Here is a 16,269-nt window from a genome sequence, read left to right as displayed (position 1 = left end):
CACCCACATACCCAACTAGAATATTCAAGATGCCTCCAATAAATTGTTTGGAAATATTGTGATCCACATCAGCCAAAACTTTGCTTCTTTTACATGCTGATGTTACCCATCTTGAGAAAAGTAATTCTGTAGATAAAGCATATTTCTTCTTACAGTGTCTGTCTTTAATGGTGCAATATTAATTAACTTCACACTAACGGAATTTGTAGAAGCAGAAACACTACCTCCATAATTTGGTAGCAGCAACAACAGTGATGAAAGGAAGCCAAAAAGAGAAATAAAACCAGCAATAATGAGCTGAAATCAAGGAATAAGAATTTGCATGACACCTCAACTTTAAAAGTGTATACATGTTTCAAAAACCCAAATTAAAAAAACCTCCTTCTACATAAGGGCTGCCATACTCACAAGCATACACATAAGCAATCATATTGGCCTTGAAATTTCATACACTTGTTTGTCATAGACTTGCTCCCAAGCTAATTGAAGGGACATCTTTTGAAGTCACACAACAAAAGCCATTTAAAGTTTTTTCCCAAAATCTATTGCTTTGGATAGGCAGGGGAGAAATCTGTCCTTCAATAAAGGGCAAATTGAATCAAATCATTTGCCTTCAGGAGAGCTAAACATAATAAAGGTACAGAATAAGAAAGCTGGTCAGGCAAAAATAAAAGTGTCAGGGAGGATGGTATCATGTATCCACAAAGGAGTTGCCTTTGGATGGACAGAGAAGGAAAAGGTCCTCTCACTTTCCAACTCCTTACTACTTTTTCTGGCTGACAGAAGGGATTCTGAGTTCAAGTTTCACTGTGAGAGAGTTGCTGCAGACCTTTCCTCCACACTGCCTTGAAGAATCATCTCTGAATGGAAAGCACCTGGTCAGATCAGATGACCAGCATGGTTCCTTTCATCCTTACCTGTTGTGTGATTCTGTATTTCCAATTGCCAGCCTGAACAAAACTCGGGTTCATTTATTCAGAGTAATAATGACATCCAGTGGCCACCAAGTTAATCTCAGCCTATGACAGCAAGACAACCTCTTATCTGAATAGATAATCTTTCCATAAAGGTGTATGTTAATTCTGCTCTTCTATCACTATGTCTAAAAGCTGGGCAAGTAAGGATTGCACTAAAAGGAACACTATAACCACTAAGCAAGAGTCTTCCTATTCAGGTTCTTATAATAACTCTAACCAAGCCTTTTTCAGCTCTATCTCACATTGGAAAATTAGAGATCAAAAATATAAAAACTCTTAAGCATTTCCATGGTGTCCAAAGGAACTGGAAACTAAAAAACTAGATGTACATCAAAAAAGGGGGAGAAGGAGGTCTGCATATGACATACACAAGCCACTTAAGCTGTTGAACCTGCTGGCCACATCTACCAAACTTAGCCATGCTTTTAGTATGTGCTTGTAGAAGACATGGAGGAAACTACTTTTCAAAGTGCTTCAAAATGAGAAAGAAATACTTCTGTTTTCCACTTTTGTGAATAATCCAGTCAAAATACGAAAATATGACACTTAGATCACGCTTGTGTTCTTTCATAGAAAAGATCTGTTAAATACTTACTTGCCCAAATATTTCTGGCAGCCCCAAAACTTGACCAGTGAAAACACCAATGCAAATGAAAATTGCTGTGACCTGACCCAATGAACCACGGATTTCCTTAGGAGATATTTCACTCAAATACATGGGGAGGGCACTTAATGAAATGCCTACAAAAGAAGAACAAAACCCATATATTAAGTCAAAACATATTTATTATGCCATGTATGCAACAAATTTCTATTGAAAGGAGCCTGAGTGATAATCTGCTCACAAGGGTGGCATAAAAACATGCAAGGAACAGAATTATATCTATCCATATATAACATGAATTATTTTCCCTGCATGTCTAATTAGCCTCACACTATTTAATAACAATGGGATTGATTATCTGTTACAGATCTACAGCAACATGCGTAGGCTGCTTTTTGATGTGGAGCACCAAAGGTTACTCAGAGATGAGAATCTCCAGGAGAACAGATTTTATATTTTAAATTTTCTCATCCCAAAGCAAGCAAAATCATGTTAACACAGGTGTGGGTAAGGGAAAAAAAGCCCAGTGCATCAGTCAGAGCAGACATTGTCAGATGGAGTATTTTTACTGTAAACAGTATTAGCAGATGTTCCTCTCAATACAGGCTTATTGCTGCAATGAACTCTTCACAATAGGCATAAAATAAGAGTTGGAATGCTGTTTAAAGCCAGGAACAGAACAAACAAATGCATGACCCTGGTCAGTACAATGGCAATGTTTGCACAGCTCCAGAAGTTTCGTTGCTTGATGGTAATCTGGGACAAAAACTAGCAGAAACCCTTCCTTCTAGCTGCAAGATTATTCTGGTGCTGCAGTGCCCCCACGGTTTACTTTCAAACTGGGAAGACCATAGTTCTAGGAACAGTTGATGAAGTACCAACCTTCCCTAGCACTGCAGTTATTAACACGGGATCCAACAGGTGCTAAGCAGAGCAAAAAGCAGTGTTAATAGCAGAATACACTCTCCTAGTCAAGGGATTTTCATGGCATGGAAACAAATACAGTCTGCCATGGCTGGAAGAGGAAAGGTGGGGAAACAACAGCTTTGTTAGCAGTGGTGAGCATTCATTCCAGTGTCTCCTCCAAACATCAGATCTTCCAGCCCTTAGTGTGCCATTTTGTCCCAGTGAAATCAGTGTGGCTATTGCTAGTCCCTGGAACACCTCTTTGATGTAAAGAAAATTCTAATGGGAGAAGAGGAGACAGTGTGTGCACAGCACAAGCACTTCAGACATGCAGAGTGTGACCAAAGCTGACCTGCAGTGTGTGCACAGCACAAGCATTTCAGACATGCAGAGTGTGACCAAAGCTTACCTGCATCCACACCCATGATGATGCGGCCCAGGATGAGCATTTCAAATGACCCAGCCAGCAAGGACAGGGACATCAAGAGTGCAGCTGCCAGTGCAAACACGTTATTAAGCACCAATGTGCATTTCCTAAAAGGCAAAGATGGTTTAGGTAGAAACCAGCATTGTGGCAGCTAAATCTGGTTATATTAGGAGCACACTAAGCTATTATTCTTAAATATCTATAAATAAAAAGCACCTAACAAACTCTGCCTCTTAGATGTGCAGAGTTCTGAAAAACAGCACTGTACCCACATGGATACAGTTTCAACCCTACACCACAGTTTAAAAGAAAACATAACAGATAACTAAAGGGCTGTACTACAACAGCACCTCAAGGAGCCAGCTTATGCATCCTAAAACCCAAGTGTCAGGTCTGTACATGAATTTAAATAAGCATATTCTGGATAGATGTCTGTACAAAGAACCCAAAGAATGTACTTCAAATAGCAATAAGCTGATATAACTACAGACTCTTTAATGTTACATACAGTTTTTCACACTTCAAGAACTTCCCAACTGTGACATCATCTGTGTCATTAAAATTCATCCTTAAATTCTCAATATTAAAACTATACATTGGGGAAAATTACTTCCTGCTTGTAGAGTTAGGAAAAATGTTTGGGCTCATTCAAGTAATAAAAATCAACGCTTTTCTAAAAATTGTTGGAATTAATAAAAATACAGGTTTACGTATTTCTTCCCCCCTTTGAAATTATTTCATTCTATAACAGTGAAATAAAACATTAGGGTCTTATTTCTCAAATAAAAGAAATACTCTTTGTGGCAAATTATTACTTTGTTAAAAAGCTTAAACCAAATCACAAAAATGTATTTTAAAATTTTCAGAACATCTAAACTTTTAATTTGCCAACACCCCAATTCCTTTTAGTTTTCATCTCTCAGAACTTTCTGTTCAAGTTTGAGGGATTAATTAAAAAGGAGTGACCAGGAAGGCTGTCTATCCCTTTCCTTTCTAGAGCAGGTGACAACTGTCCCACCAGATCTAATTTTTTTCAATATGTAAGTATCAAGAGGAAATTTCACCCCCATTGAAAAAGTCACCCAACTTCTCCCAACAGATGCATATGTTTTTGAAAGGAAATATTTTTAACACTTGTGTTTTTAATCATGTTTCCTGATTTCTAATGAGTTTTGAACACTGAATGAATAACATGGCTTGAAGATGGAAAAATGAGATGCAATTCATTTAAAGTCTATACAACACAACCTTCAGACTGATGACTGTAACTGTTTAGAACAGATTTTTCAGATGGATATACACTCTGAGATGGCTGAAGTGATACAAATAATGACAAAAACGGAAAGAAAATGTTCATTCAGGTCAAACAAGTCTTATACATTCATCTGAAAATACTGCTTTTTTCTCCTTTAATTTAAATAAAAACTATAAAATATATATTTTTGAGAAAAAGTTGGCCAGCAAATCTTTATACTATGCAGCTGAGAAGAGAAAAGCACAGCCTAACTAAGCATGATAAAAACAGAGACTTTGGCAGAATGAAAAGGAAATGAAAACAAGAGAACTCTCTATTTAGGGTGTTGCTGTGGAAAGCAGTGTCTGTGGAAAGGTTTGGGGAGTATTGGGGCTGCAGGGGTGGCTTCTGTGGGGAGATGGAGCGAGGGTGTAACAAGGTCACTGGAGGAGAGCGTGATCCAGGCCTGAGCAGGGACATCCCCAGAGGGACCCACTCTGGAGCACAGGGGAGTGAGGAGCAAGGAATGGCACAGAGGAGTTTCTGCACACTGACCCTAAGCCCTTGCACTGCCCTTTCTCTCTCACTGAAGGCACTGAGTGTGACCATGGCTGTGGTACCAAGAACAGGGAGAGGAGCCTGGTGTGATGCTCAGCCTCTCCCTCCTTCTAGGGAGACCCTGGAAGTGACCTAAACAATCCCTTGAGCATATTGGTCTGGGTGCTCAGGATAAACAGCAGCAGACCCTCTTCGTTAGAAGAGGAGAATTTAAATTACAAAGAGTTAAAGCCACACCTGAACTTGGGAATTATGTTTATGTGGATGAAGGTTCCCTTTCAAAAAATTACTTTACATTTCTCTTGAAGTAAATAGGGCCTAGGAATCTAGTACTTTGGAATTTATGTTTTTAACCTTAAAGCAATATGATTCAAAAGTGTTCTTTTAAAGTCATACATTATTTCTGACTAGTGCTTTTAATCCCCCTTAGCTCATTATTCTGTGTCAGTGTAAATGGAGCTCAGCTTCATCATAGATACCACCCTCCAACCTACACTTGAGCAATTTCACAGCAAAGTATTTTATTGTTCTGTCAACATTTCACTGTGTGCTCCTCAATTACCATAATGACGTGTCAGTCTGGGCTCCTAGACCAGACAAACACTCTGCAGTGTGAGCAGCAAACTCAAGAACCACTCTTTGGTGAGCAGCCTTTATTCACACAGCCCCTTCCCATCTCTGCTCCAGCACTCACCCCCTGTGTCTGCAACAGAGCTGTTTTCATGGCTTAATGGAGATAAACATGGCAAACAGGGGCAGAGTGTGCAAGTGTAAAGGTCTGCCATGGAAACCTGACCAGCTCCAGTGGAAATGTATCTACAGCAGAGATCAGCCACCATTTTAACTCTTTTAACAATTTAACAGTTTTAACAAACCTATACACAAAGCTCTTCTACTCTTCACTAAAAATTCTAGCCTTCTGTGAACCCATTTTTACTTTTTAATAAAAACTCAACAATTTTCTGAGAATTAATCAGTCTGAGTCAGGCACAGTTTCATATTTCTAACAAGTATGTTAAAGCCAAAAGCATGATTTGGCAGAAGAAATTGAAAACCTAAAAAAATAAATAATGTAACTATGGAAAATATTTAAAAATTGAAAATCAAGTGCTGAAGTGACAAAATAAATTCATGAAGAATGGGTAACAGCTAAGAATACTGACTTGCTGTAAGCATGAAATGGAGGAACCTGAAAATACACCCTTTGAGATGAAATATGACATGTGGACAGGTTGGGAGAATGAAAAATAGACCTAGGAAAGTACAATCTAACAGAAATAGTCAAAATGTAAAATAGGAAAGTAAGAACACTAAAAGTTTACACTTATATTTAAGCCTCAATGATGATGTTCTCCTGTAATTTAACTGACTAAAAGATATCAAATAATTTGAATTTACAATTAAGAAAAATCCAAATGAGCAGTTATGATGAATGCTACAATGGTGGGTTTTTTTCCCATGCCCTTCTAAATATAGATAAATTATAAATGACCTTTCAAATTCTATTTGAAAGACTGTATGACACAAAAATTTGACAGAAATACCTAGTTAGTACCTGCAGCAAAAATGCAAACACACACCAACACAAACATTCCTAAAATACTCATATTCTCAGGAATATGACTTGATCAAGACTTGGTCAAATACTGCATTGTACAGAATGGATGGCATACCCCCTTCTTGGGGAAGGCCATACAGGAACTTCATCTGAATCCGGTTCTCTGAACTGTATTTTGAGTTGACAAGGATTGAAAAAAGAGTAAATTTTTATTACCATATGACAGCAAATGCTGATAAGAAGCAAATGAGATATGTTGATAGCTTTCTTTGTTTACAGTAAGATATTCAATAAACTCATGAAACAAGATGCTGCCAGTCTTTTGTGAAATCATTTCTATTTTATGTGTTTTCCTTTGGCATATTTGACAAGTCACACTCCTTGAGATCTCAACCTACTGCCCTTTCAGAGCAAATGGCTTCTGTGACTCAAATGATGCACAGTAAGCTTTCAGAATTTAAAGATTTGGGTTTTTTTTTGTTTTGTAATAAAAGTAAAACTTTCTAGAGAGACTAAGTGAGAAACGACTTTAGAAAATGCAAGTTTTCCAAAACACTTACCTTCCAAAGAACTTCACAATTGGGGTAACAATAATGGCACCCACAAGGCCACCAATGGCAAAAATGGAAACAGTTATGGACCAGAGGAGTGTCAGGGTGCCTTCATCCACTGAGAAGCCATATCTCCTCTCCCAAGTTTCATTGTAAAACTTCTTGATATACTGAAAGAAAAGAAATAATAAAAATATGTGCAAAAAAATATATCACACTTGAGGACTACAACTGAGAGAAACAGAATTAAAAACCCAGAAAACCCACAGTAGCTTTCCTGCAGGAATCACTCTTGCTCTTCTTTCTCTCTCCTCTGAAAAATGGGGCTTCATTTATAGATAAAACTGCAATAAAACTAACTCAGTCAGTCCAAGCATATATAAATATAACTAGAAGGCAGTACCAAAACCAGATGGGGAAAAAACTCCACAGGCAGAGAAGAATGCCCAGGATAAGATCACTCTTTAACCTTTAACTTGCTGAAGTTTACACTCTTCCTCTGCTTTCCTCACATGAGCACAACCACAGGTTTTTGAAGGATGCCTTCTAACAACTTCCCTTCCCTGATGTTTAATTAGACAAAGTTCTTCATCTTTTTAAAAGGTAAAGATGTTATAGCTCCAGGACAGAGTTTTAACACAGTCTCTGTTTCCCTGCAGAGACATCTCCTATTTACTTTCTCTTTAGTCGAACGTCCTTGTTTTCATGCTGCTCCTATTTCAAAACCAAGGAAATGCTGCTGTGGTGCCTGGTGCTCTGGTGAGGATACAGTGCCAGGAAGTTGCAGTCATTACAGCAGAAGGGCACAACACACTTGGGAAAAGCTCTCAAGCTCTACAGTATCCAAAGTTTAATCTTGTATCTTTAATTACTTCCCAGTTTCTTCTCAGCATAGTAAGCCACTACATTTTCCCTGTTCAAACCAGGAATTTCAAACTTTGCCTAAAGTCTGGCCTTGGACACATGAAATATTCTATTTGAGGGCTTTTAGCAAACTAAAATCATCATCTCTCCATCTACAAAATACCTAAGAAAGGTGAAGGTGGAATATACAATTGCTTGTCTTCCATCTATCAAATTTCTATTAAACTTTTTGTGCCCTGAATTAAAAGGAGAACAGGGTTATTTCTCCCATCCCATCTTGAATGTTTCTAAACGGAGAGGGAAAAAAACATTTAAAAATAATCTTAAAAATAAAACTAAAAAAGACAAGTAATTTTGGTTCTTGAATCATTTAGAAGTCTCAGAGTAAGATTCAAAATGAATCTGCCATAAAATCAAGTAACAACATCTTAGTTCTTTAACACCAATACTCAGATTATATTTAGATTCAGACATCTTCTTGTCTATTTGAAATTAATTTCTGATAGTAATGATTACTGAGAGAAAACACTTTTAGAACACTATTAGCATTTCTTGTTAATGATAATGGCTAAAAATAGTATGTATGTAAATTACTCTCCCCTTGTGTTATGACTAATTTTCTCAGCATATCTTAGTTATTTACAAGGAGACATCAAATAACTGCAAATATTCAAGAAAAGAAAGTACAAACTAAAACGCTCACTAGTAACAGATAGATGGATGTTCTGACATGTACTAGTACCTCTTTCTGCACTCCCATTACCAATACATAGGAAGCTAATAAAACACAGAAGTTTTCAGAAGATGCACATGAAACAAAACAAACTTGGTAGAACAAATCCACTGATTTTGAATCCGTTAAATTCTGTGTAAAAGCTCTCTTGGGGTTTTTGATCAGGTGTCTCAATAACACTAAAAGCATAAACCTGTATACAAAAATTTTAGCGTCTAAACAAAGCCTACAAAAATGGTGGCTGACTGATATCAGTGTCTTATTTTCTCAACTGCCTCACTTCATTATAATAGTAGTGCTGGGATGAGAAAGAGAAGAGAAATAGAAGGAATATATAAATTTATATATATATTAATTTAATGGATATATTTTAAAAAGAACAGAAATAGTAACAGAGGTCATTCACACACAGTGACAACTACAGAGCCAGCTCTCACAGCAGGCTGTATGTTTGTGCCATAGGAACTCAGAGCTGCAGCCTCCTGCAGGAAGAGGGCAAGGGCTGCAGAGCAGAAAGTAGCAGGGACTTTGCTTCCCTCACAGAGCACAAAGCACATCATTGTTTCACAGGCATTGCCACAATCAGCTCATGAAATGAACTGTAGAAATCCAGCTCAGAAAAAAGACAGCTTCATCTTGTATTCAATTAAAGCTTTTGTCTTCCTGTTGCCAAATGCTCCCATATGTTTTTAATAAATTCTGGTGACTCTTTGAACAAGCCCATGGAAACTTGTAATTCTGGGTTTCTCAGGGAATCATACCTGTGATGGGCCATGCTCTTTCCCACAGAACTACAGGGAACTGAGTGGGAAGCAATCTCAGCTCTGAACAGAGTATGTGCAGCTTATTTCCCCCTTGTAACAATCAGGAAGTTAGACTAACTCTGCCTCATGAGATGACCTGAAATAAAGCCCACCAGTGAGAACTGTAGGAGAATTCCCCTGTGGTTTGATGAGCTGACACATTTTGTGGCACTGAAAGGAAGTGGACACAAGAATTTACATATTATTCTTCAACACTTCAGTCTTAAATTAACTCCCTTCACTCCATCAGCTCCTGCTGACATGCTCAGTTCAAGGATCCTGGAAACATTCTGTATTTTAGTCAACTGTCCTAATCAAGCCCTTTTTCACTTCAGGGCTTCAGCATCAAGAAGAGTTGTACTGAGGTAAACAGGGGCAGAACATACCCAGCATCCTATGGAGAAAAGGACAATCTGACAATGTCAGATGTAAGCCACATGTCACCACAAGAAATTATTCTTCCTACCAAGTTTATAAAAGAAACACAGCTTATAACTTGCAGGAATTACTGCACTCCCAGTATAACCTCTTACAAGGCTGGTTTTTGTACAGCTACAAGATGCTCAGCTTTGGTGTTTCTCCATCAGATCACATCAGGATTCCCAAAGGGTCACCTTGCAGCAGTCTGATTTAGTCACATACAGGAGAAAACAGATGGGGCAAAAGTTCCTTTTGTTGTGCTGCAAGAAGCACAGCTTTGATGTGGCTCACTGCTACCCACCATGGCTGTGACCTCAGCCTTTGCTCTTCCCTTCAACCTGGTCACTGCATCTCCAGGGACAGGGACAGGAAAGGGGTCTGTTGTAGGCAAATGGAGACACACATTAATCCTGGAGCTGGAGAGAGGGCCAGAGGACAGAGTGGTATTTTCTTCTTGAACTACACAGCTTCCTTGTCAGTAGGACTACTCCCTGGCCCTAGCTAATGGATGGCTTAAGATGAATAAGAGAGTTATGAAGTTCTCAATCAAACACTGAACACCAAGGGAGACTTCATGCATACCTGTACTGGTATTACCAAAGCCAGCATCATAGTGCCCAGTTTCAGCACAAAAGCCACACTAAAGATTTCAAACAGAACCAGACAATCCTGGAAGTGTTATTAAGTACAAAACCTGGAATTCAGCATTTTTCACAGGGCTGCATCTTCAACCTCCCCACCCACACCACTGTAATCTATCACATGATTCAAAGAGGACTTTCTGAGTGCTGCCAAGGAGCACATCCCATCATCCTTTCTTTCCCTTACTCCTGCAGAAAGTGACAGAAAGCTCTGACTACCAGGACAGTCCATTTTTTAAATGGTACTTAAAAGTTTAGAAATTGGCTCATTCTCACTGCTCTGTTGACAGCCCCAAGGCAGTGCAGGAAGGATTTTTCCATCAGGACAATCAACACCATTGCTCACAGAATTACAGCTTCTTGCTGAGTTTTTCTAAGCTGTTTTTATCCTCTGATGACTGCAAGGTAAAGTGATGACTGGACATGTCATGCTAACATCCAGTTTTTCCAGCCTTGACTAACTAGTATATAAAAGGAACTTGAAGAAAACTCCCAGAAGTTATGAAGCAAGCAATTACAGATTTCTATAGGCTGAGTCTCTTCCTGCTCCTTTGGATCAACAGTTTACCAAATAAAATCCACATATAGAACATAAATTTAAAAAAATGTTTCTTTTGTTATTTGCATAAATATTGCATCCAGCTTTAACACGAAAAACCTGCTTAGGTATAAATCTGGCAACATATTTTAATGGGAGATTTTCATAAAAGAAGGAGCTTAGCTTTGGAAATGAACTATTTTGGAAAGGAACTAAATATTTGGCACAGTTTATTTCCAATATTTGCTAGCTACTTTTCAAAATAGTGTTGCTTGCAACACCCCTGAATTGCTTCCTGCTATGCTTGACTGAATTGGGGGTCTCTAGATAGCCAGTGTAAAAACAAAATGTTCAGATTTCCATTTGTAATACCTGATATTTTAATGAAATCCCCACCCACCATTTTTGTATACTGATTTCACAGTGCTCTATTCATCAAATCAATCTCACATGTTGTAGCCAATAGATGAAGAAGTTTAGAATTCAGAACCAAAGAAGACATCACAACAGAACACAGAAGAGGGGGCCCATTATTTAAGAGGGAACCAGAGGCATTATTTACAATATCAGTACTGTGGGAATGAAATGTTGTGCAACCCTCTAGAATTGGATGAACAGAAGCTGCTGAACATGTGCATGCAGCCACTGAATACTCACCAGTCAGATATTACAAATACTTTATCACATAAAAGTGTGCAAGAAGAGTCATGATTAGCCTGGACCTGGGAGAGTGAGAAGCAAACCATGTGCACCCATTCACCTCAACAGCAGCATTTAGCTCTCTGACTTTTACTGAATTTATGTGAAAACCTCACGGGAAGCAGAAAGAAGGTTTTGGGTAAACAATGTTACTATACGAGATTTAATCCCCTTCTACTATGTAATCAGGAGGACTATAAGGGCAGGATGCTGAGGAGAGAATAGTTGGACAAGGCTGCCCTCTACTGATATTAAATTCCTCTTTAGTCAGTCACTTACCCCTGCGGGAGCGTTCACCACCGACAGATTGTAACCGTAAAGAAAAGACGACCCAAAAGCACCAGTTAAGGAGGCTACAATAAGACTCCCAGACCAATTCTGCAAAACAAAGAAAAGATGCAGCCATTGATAATCCACTCAAAATTAACATACCTCAGGTTTTAAACACCCTTTAGCTATCTTGCATAGCTCCTGCAGGCAGATGTCCTTGCTGCACAATAATAGCCTGAAACACTTCCCCCTGCTCATTCTGAGAAACATTACATTTGAAGTGACAGCATGTCACTTAACATCTATGGAGGCATAAGTGAACATTTGAACTTCTTTCAACCTTACAGAGTTCTGCTGCAAGTGTTGTAGCAGCTCCCACACCAAAAAGTAAAATGCTGGGGAAGCATAATCTCAGCAAAGGAAGCTGTTGACAGTATATCACTAACACAATGAAGTAAGGTATAGCATATATGTGATACAACAGGTCTGTGGGTAGATCTGACTTGGCTGAAAATTCATGAGATGGTGTGCACACCATACTCTCACACATGCCCCACACGCCCCCCCCCCCCCCCCCCCAAAGGATTAATGAAATTATGACCAAAACCATCAAAATGATGCCTACAAACTAGGTTTTGCAATCTGCATGCCAGTTTCCAACTTGTTGCCACACACACTCTCCAGTGCCCTTTTCCCAGTGGCACATCTGTACTTCTCCCTCCCCTCATCCTCCTCATACTCTTTTTAGCCCAAATCTGCAATTTCTGCTTCCACAACAGCTGTTGAATAAAAGGTAGAACTGCTTTGATTTGAGACATTTTGCATTTGCATTCCTTTCCAACTTCCCCAGTATTACTTTCTGCCATTCACTTCTCCTGCTGGGTCACAGAATATGGCAGAAGAGACCATTCCCAGCCATTCCCAAGAGACATTGAAGTTAGTGTTTGGGTGGCTGGTCAATTGCAAATGTAATTGTGTAGATAATGAAAGACAACTCTGAATGTATTAAAATGGATGTATTTTAATGTGTTTTCAATTTTAAAAACCAGCTATGACAAGAATATAGAATTTCGAGCACAGTTCACTGCTGTTTATGCCCAGCCTCCTCACTCACTGGAGCCCCAATCCTTTCAAAAGTTGGAAGACCTGCTTAAGGAGCTCAGCTTCAGTTCTACCACTGACCACACCACAACAGGTTAATGAATGAATATGTTCTGTCAGCTGCACAAAGCTGTGTGTTCACTTTGGGAAATGCAGGTCCTGAGCATGAAGGAGGTTTGTGTAGCTGGCTCATGGCAGAGCTGCAGTGACAGTGGACTGGAACAAGCTCCACCAGCCTTGTGGGCAGGTGAACATGCCATGGCTATTGGCATGTGCCAGAGCTCCTGTGCCACACTGTTCTCACAGGCTCTGTCACCTGTGGAGAAGGGATGAGATACCCAGGTGCCAGGGTGGGGAGCACAGCGTACTGCCCAGTATATGTGGGGTTTGCCATGCTCAGACCTGCCAGCTCTGAGTGTTCAAAATGAACCCTGCAGGACGGCTGAGTGCTTTAACTTCTTCCACATGGTGTGGGAACCTTTTAAGAGATTACACAGTTCATTAACCAGCCTGCTTTTGGTCAGGTCAGGAGGAAGTGTGCAGGGGGTGAAAAGCCTTGTATACGAAATATATCCCGTTGAGATCATTACATAAGCCAAACACAATTTATTGTTATTAGCCAGCTTCTTAAAATGAGCCTGCCACACACACACACACACACACACAGAGTTTGCACCATCACTTTGTTAACAAAATGCAGAAACTTGACATAAGGCTTTATTTAACTTCTGATGATAACACCTCATATTGGGCGCTCATTATTTCTCTGCTATGCACAAACATTCCTCCACTTAGAAGGAATTGCTACTACTCTGAATGAATGATGCTGGGGAAAATATTTCTGGTGGTCTACCAGGCTGCTCCCAAAGGGTTCACCAACAGTGAGTTCCCAAGTGTTATGCAGTAATGTTGATGCAGTATTTCTAAAGGGCTCTACTTCAACAACATTAGACACATCAGAAAAATCCTCCAATCAAAATTATTTGGAACATATAGCCAAATGGTTATTAAAAACATCAATGAATGCATAAAATTTCAGTACAGGCAAATTATATGCACATGAGTCTAAGTGGAAGATACTGTAGGGCAAATCACAGAAGTGCTTAGAAAATCTTGCACTGTGATAGCTGGGTTTAGAAACTTATTCAGTACTATGGAGTTTTTAAGTATATAGGCAGCTGCAGAAAAATTCAGGCTCACTCAATTCAGAGGTTTTGGAACTTGGAACATGAACTTCAACTTCTCCATGTCCTGTCTCCTCATTCACTATTTTAAATATTTGCTCAGGTTTCAGCAACACCAGATAAAGACAAAAGCACAATGAAGCAAGAATGCAAAAAAAATTCCCAAAAATCAAACTGTTGCTCAAAAAAAATTTACCCTGTGGCAACATTAGTAAAAGATAAACACAACCCCCAGTGTCTTTTAAATGGTCAGGAAGCAAGAAGGCAACCACGCCTCCTTCACAGGTGTTCCTTGGCCTCACGGCCGTGTGTGTGCTCATGCGTCCCTGCTGTCCGCCCAGGGGCAGGAACGTGTCACCGTCACCACAGCAATAAGAGTTCAGTCAGGAAAGCTGCATGTCAGCTCACAGCAAACACCTGCAGATACCCGAGGACTGCTTACTTGTGGAAGCCCACGTTTTTGGTCTAATCACAGATCGTAGGGCACTGTGATCTACAGATGTTTTTCTCAACTCCAGTCCTTTTTCAGATTGCAGTGAAATATTTCTGCTGGCTACCATGAGTCTCAATTTGTCTTTTTTTTTTTTTTTTTTCATTTACTGCATGACGGTTTGCACTTCATTTTTCAAAACACAGTTTAGAGTGTTGTACTTTGGCTAGTTATAGCCCCCTCCTCAGAATAAAATTAAGCACAATTGTTAGTGGTTAACATTGCATGCATACATAAGGAAGTTTAATATTTTTAAATAGATATTGCTGATTGACACAGGAAGGCTGGACTCTGGAGCACCCTACTGGGGAGCCCCAGACCCGGCCCGGGCCAGGCATTCCCGGCAGGTGCCCGCGGTCCCGGCGCCCTCCGGCAGCTCTGCCCTCGGGGCTGCGGGCGATGAATGGAAACCTCCGTCCCTCTCTCCCCGGCTCTGCCCTCGCCCTGAGAGCTTGCCAATAGGATGGTCCTGGGGAGCAGCGAGGAAGCAGCAGCAGCGCCCTCGCCTTGCTCAGCCCTCGCCGGCCGGCGCTTCACCCGCGGCGGCGGCGCCCCCCGGCCCGGCACAGACCGGCCCCGCGCTGACCCCGCGCATCCTCCGGGTCCCGCTCGGCGGCTGCGGTGCCTTTAGCTCTGCCCACCACCGGCCTCCGCTGCACCGGCACCAACAACTTCCCGGGCGGGGAAGGGCTGTGCAACCTAAGCTCTGCCCGGCCCTCGGGGAAGCCCCGGGCTGTTACTCCGGCTCCCGCAGCCTCCGTGCACCACCCTGCCCATCACGCCAGAGAGGATGGGAATCACCCCCTCTCCCGTTAATCCTCCCCGAGGCGTGGGCATCGCAGGCCGAGCTTCCCCGCCCGCGCCGCCGGGCTCGCTCCCGCTCCGCGGTAGGGGCTGCGGGCATTCCCGCACCACGGAAAGCTGCCCCGCACTACTTACGCCCCTGCGGGCGCTGCCTTCGCCGCCCGCTCCCCGCTTCACCAGCGTGTGCGCCTCGGGCTCCGCCGCTCCGTCCATGGCTCCGTCCGCGCCGCCGCCGCACGGGCGCAACGGCCGCGCATCTCCGGGGGCAGCGGGGGCGCGGCCGCGGGGGCGGCGGCGGCGGGCGAGGGGGACGCGCCGGGCGCTCGGGGGCGTTCGGGGCCCTGCGGCCCTGCCCCTGTCCTTGCCCCTGTCCCTGTCCCTATCCCTATCCCTGTCCCTATCCCTGTCCCTGCCCCGGCCCCTGTCCCTGTCCCGGCCGCGCAGCGGGAGGAGGCGGCTCTCGGGAGGGCACAGAGCCGGTGCCCGGGGCTGCGGGCAGGACCGAGCGATGGGGAGGGAACACGAGCGCACTGCTGTGCGTGCTCGCACATAACTTAGGGGAATGTGCCCGCTCGCCGCCGTGCCTGGGGCTGCCCGGCCGGGCCCGTCCCTCCGCGGGGATTGAGCCAGCAGAGCAGGTAGGGCAGGGCAATGTCACCACTCGTGTCCATCGCGGCCCCGCCGCCGAGTGGCAGTGGGGCTGGAGGACCACGGCTTGCAGGGTCCCGACTGGAGATCCAGGCAGCCTTTCTGTGAGCTAGACTCTAGACTAAGGTGGGGAAGACTTCCCGTGTTGCCGAGGCTGGAAAGTGAAAGTACCACAAGACTTGTAGCCAATTAAGATGTTTCGGATGTTTCCACAGCCTTAGGAGGTTTAGATCTGACACGCCACACTACTGCTGTGTTA

At 42.1% G+C, this 16,269-nt stretch overlaps 1 protein-coding gene across 2 annotated transcripts in view; it reads right to left on the bottom strand.

Moving 5' to 3' along the window:
- SLC2A9 (solute carrier family 2 member 9) overlaps window positions 1–15,575 on the bottom strand; it is a 76,715-nt gene extending 61,140 nt beyond the window's left edge. The window contains exons 1-5 of one of the 2 annotated variants that reach the window (XM_066549195.1): window positions 15,489–15,575; window positions 11,793–11,891; window positions 6,825–6,985; window positions 2,897–3,021; window positions 1,573–1,718 (exon numbers count right to left, since the gene is read on the bottom strand). In XM_066549195.1, the coding sequence (XP_066405292.1) occupies window positions 1,573–1,718; window positions 2,897–3,021; window positions 6,825–6,985; window positions 11,793–11,891; window positions 15,489–15,575 (618 nt within the window). The remainder of the gene's footprint in view (window positions 1–1,572; window positions 1,719–2,896; window positions 3,022–6,824; window positions 6,986–11,792; window positions 11,892–15,488) is intronic. The other variant, XM_066549194.1, reaches the window with a different exon arrangement.
- Between the last annotated feature and the right edge of the window lie 694 nt (window positions 15,576–16,269).

This window comes from Molothrus aeneus, chromosome 4 (assembly GCF_037042795.1).
Source record: "Molothrus aeneus isolate 106 chromosome 4, BPBGC_Maene_1.0, whole genome shotgun sequence".
Classification (NCBI taxonomy): Eukaryota; Metazoa; Chordata; class Aves; order Passeriformes; family Icteridae; genus Molothrus; species Molothrus aeneus.
This window is presented reverse-complemented; position numbering and strand designations above follow the sequence as displayed.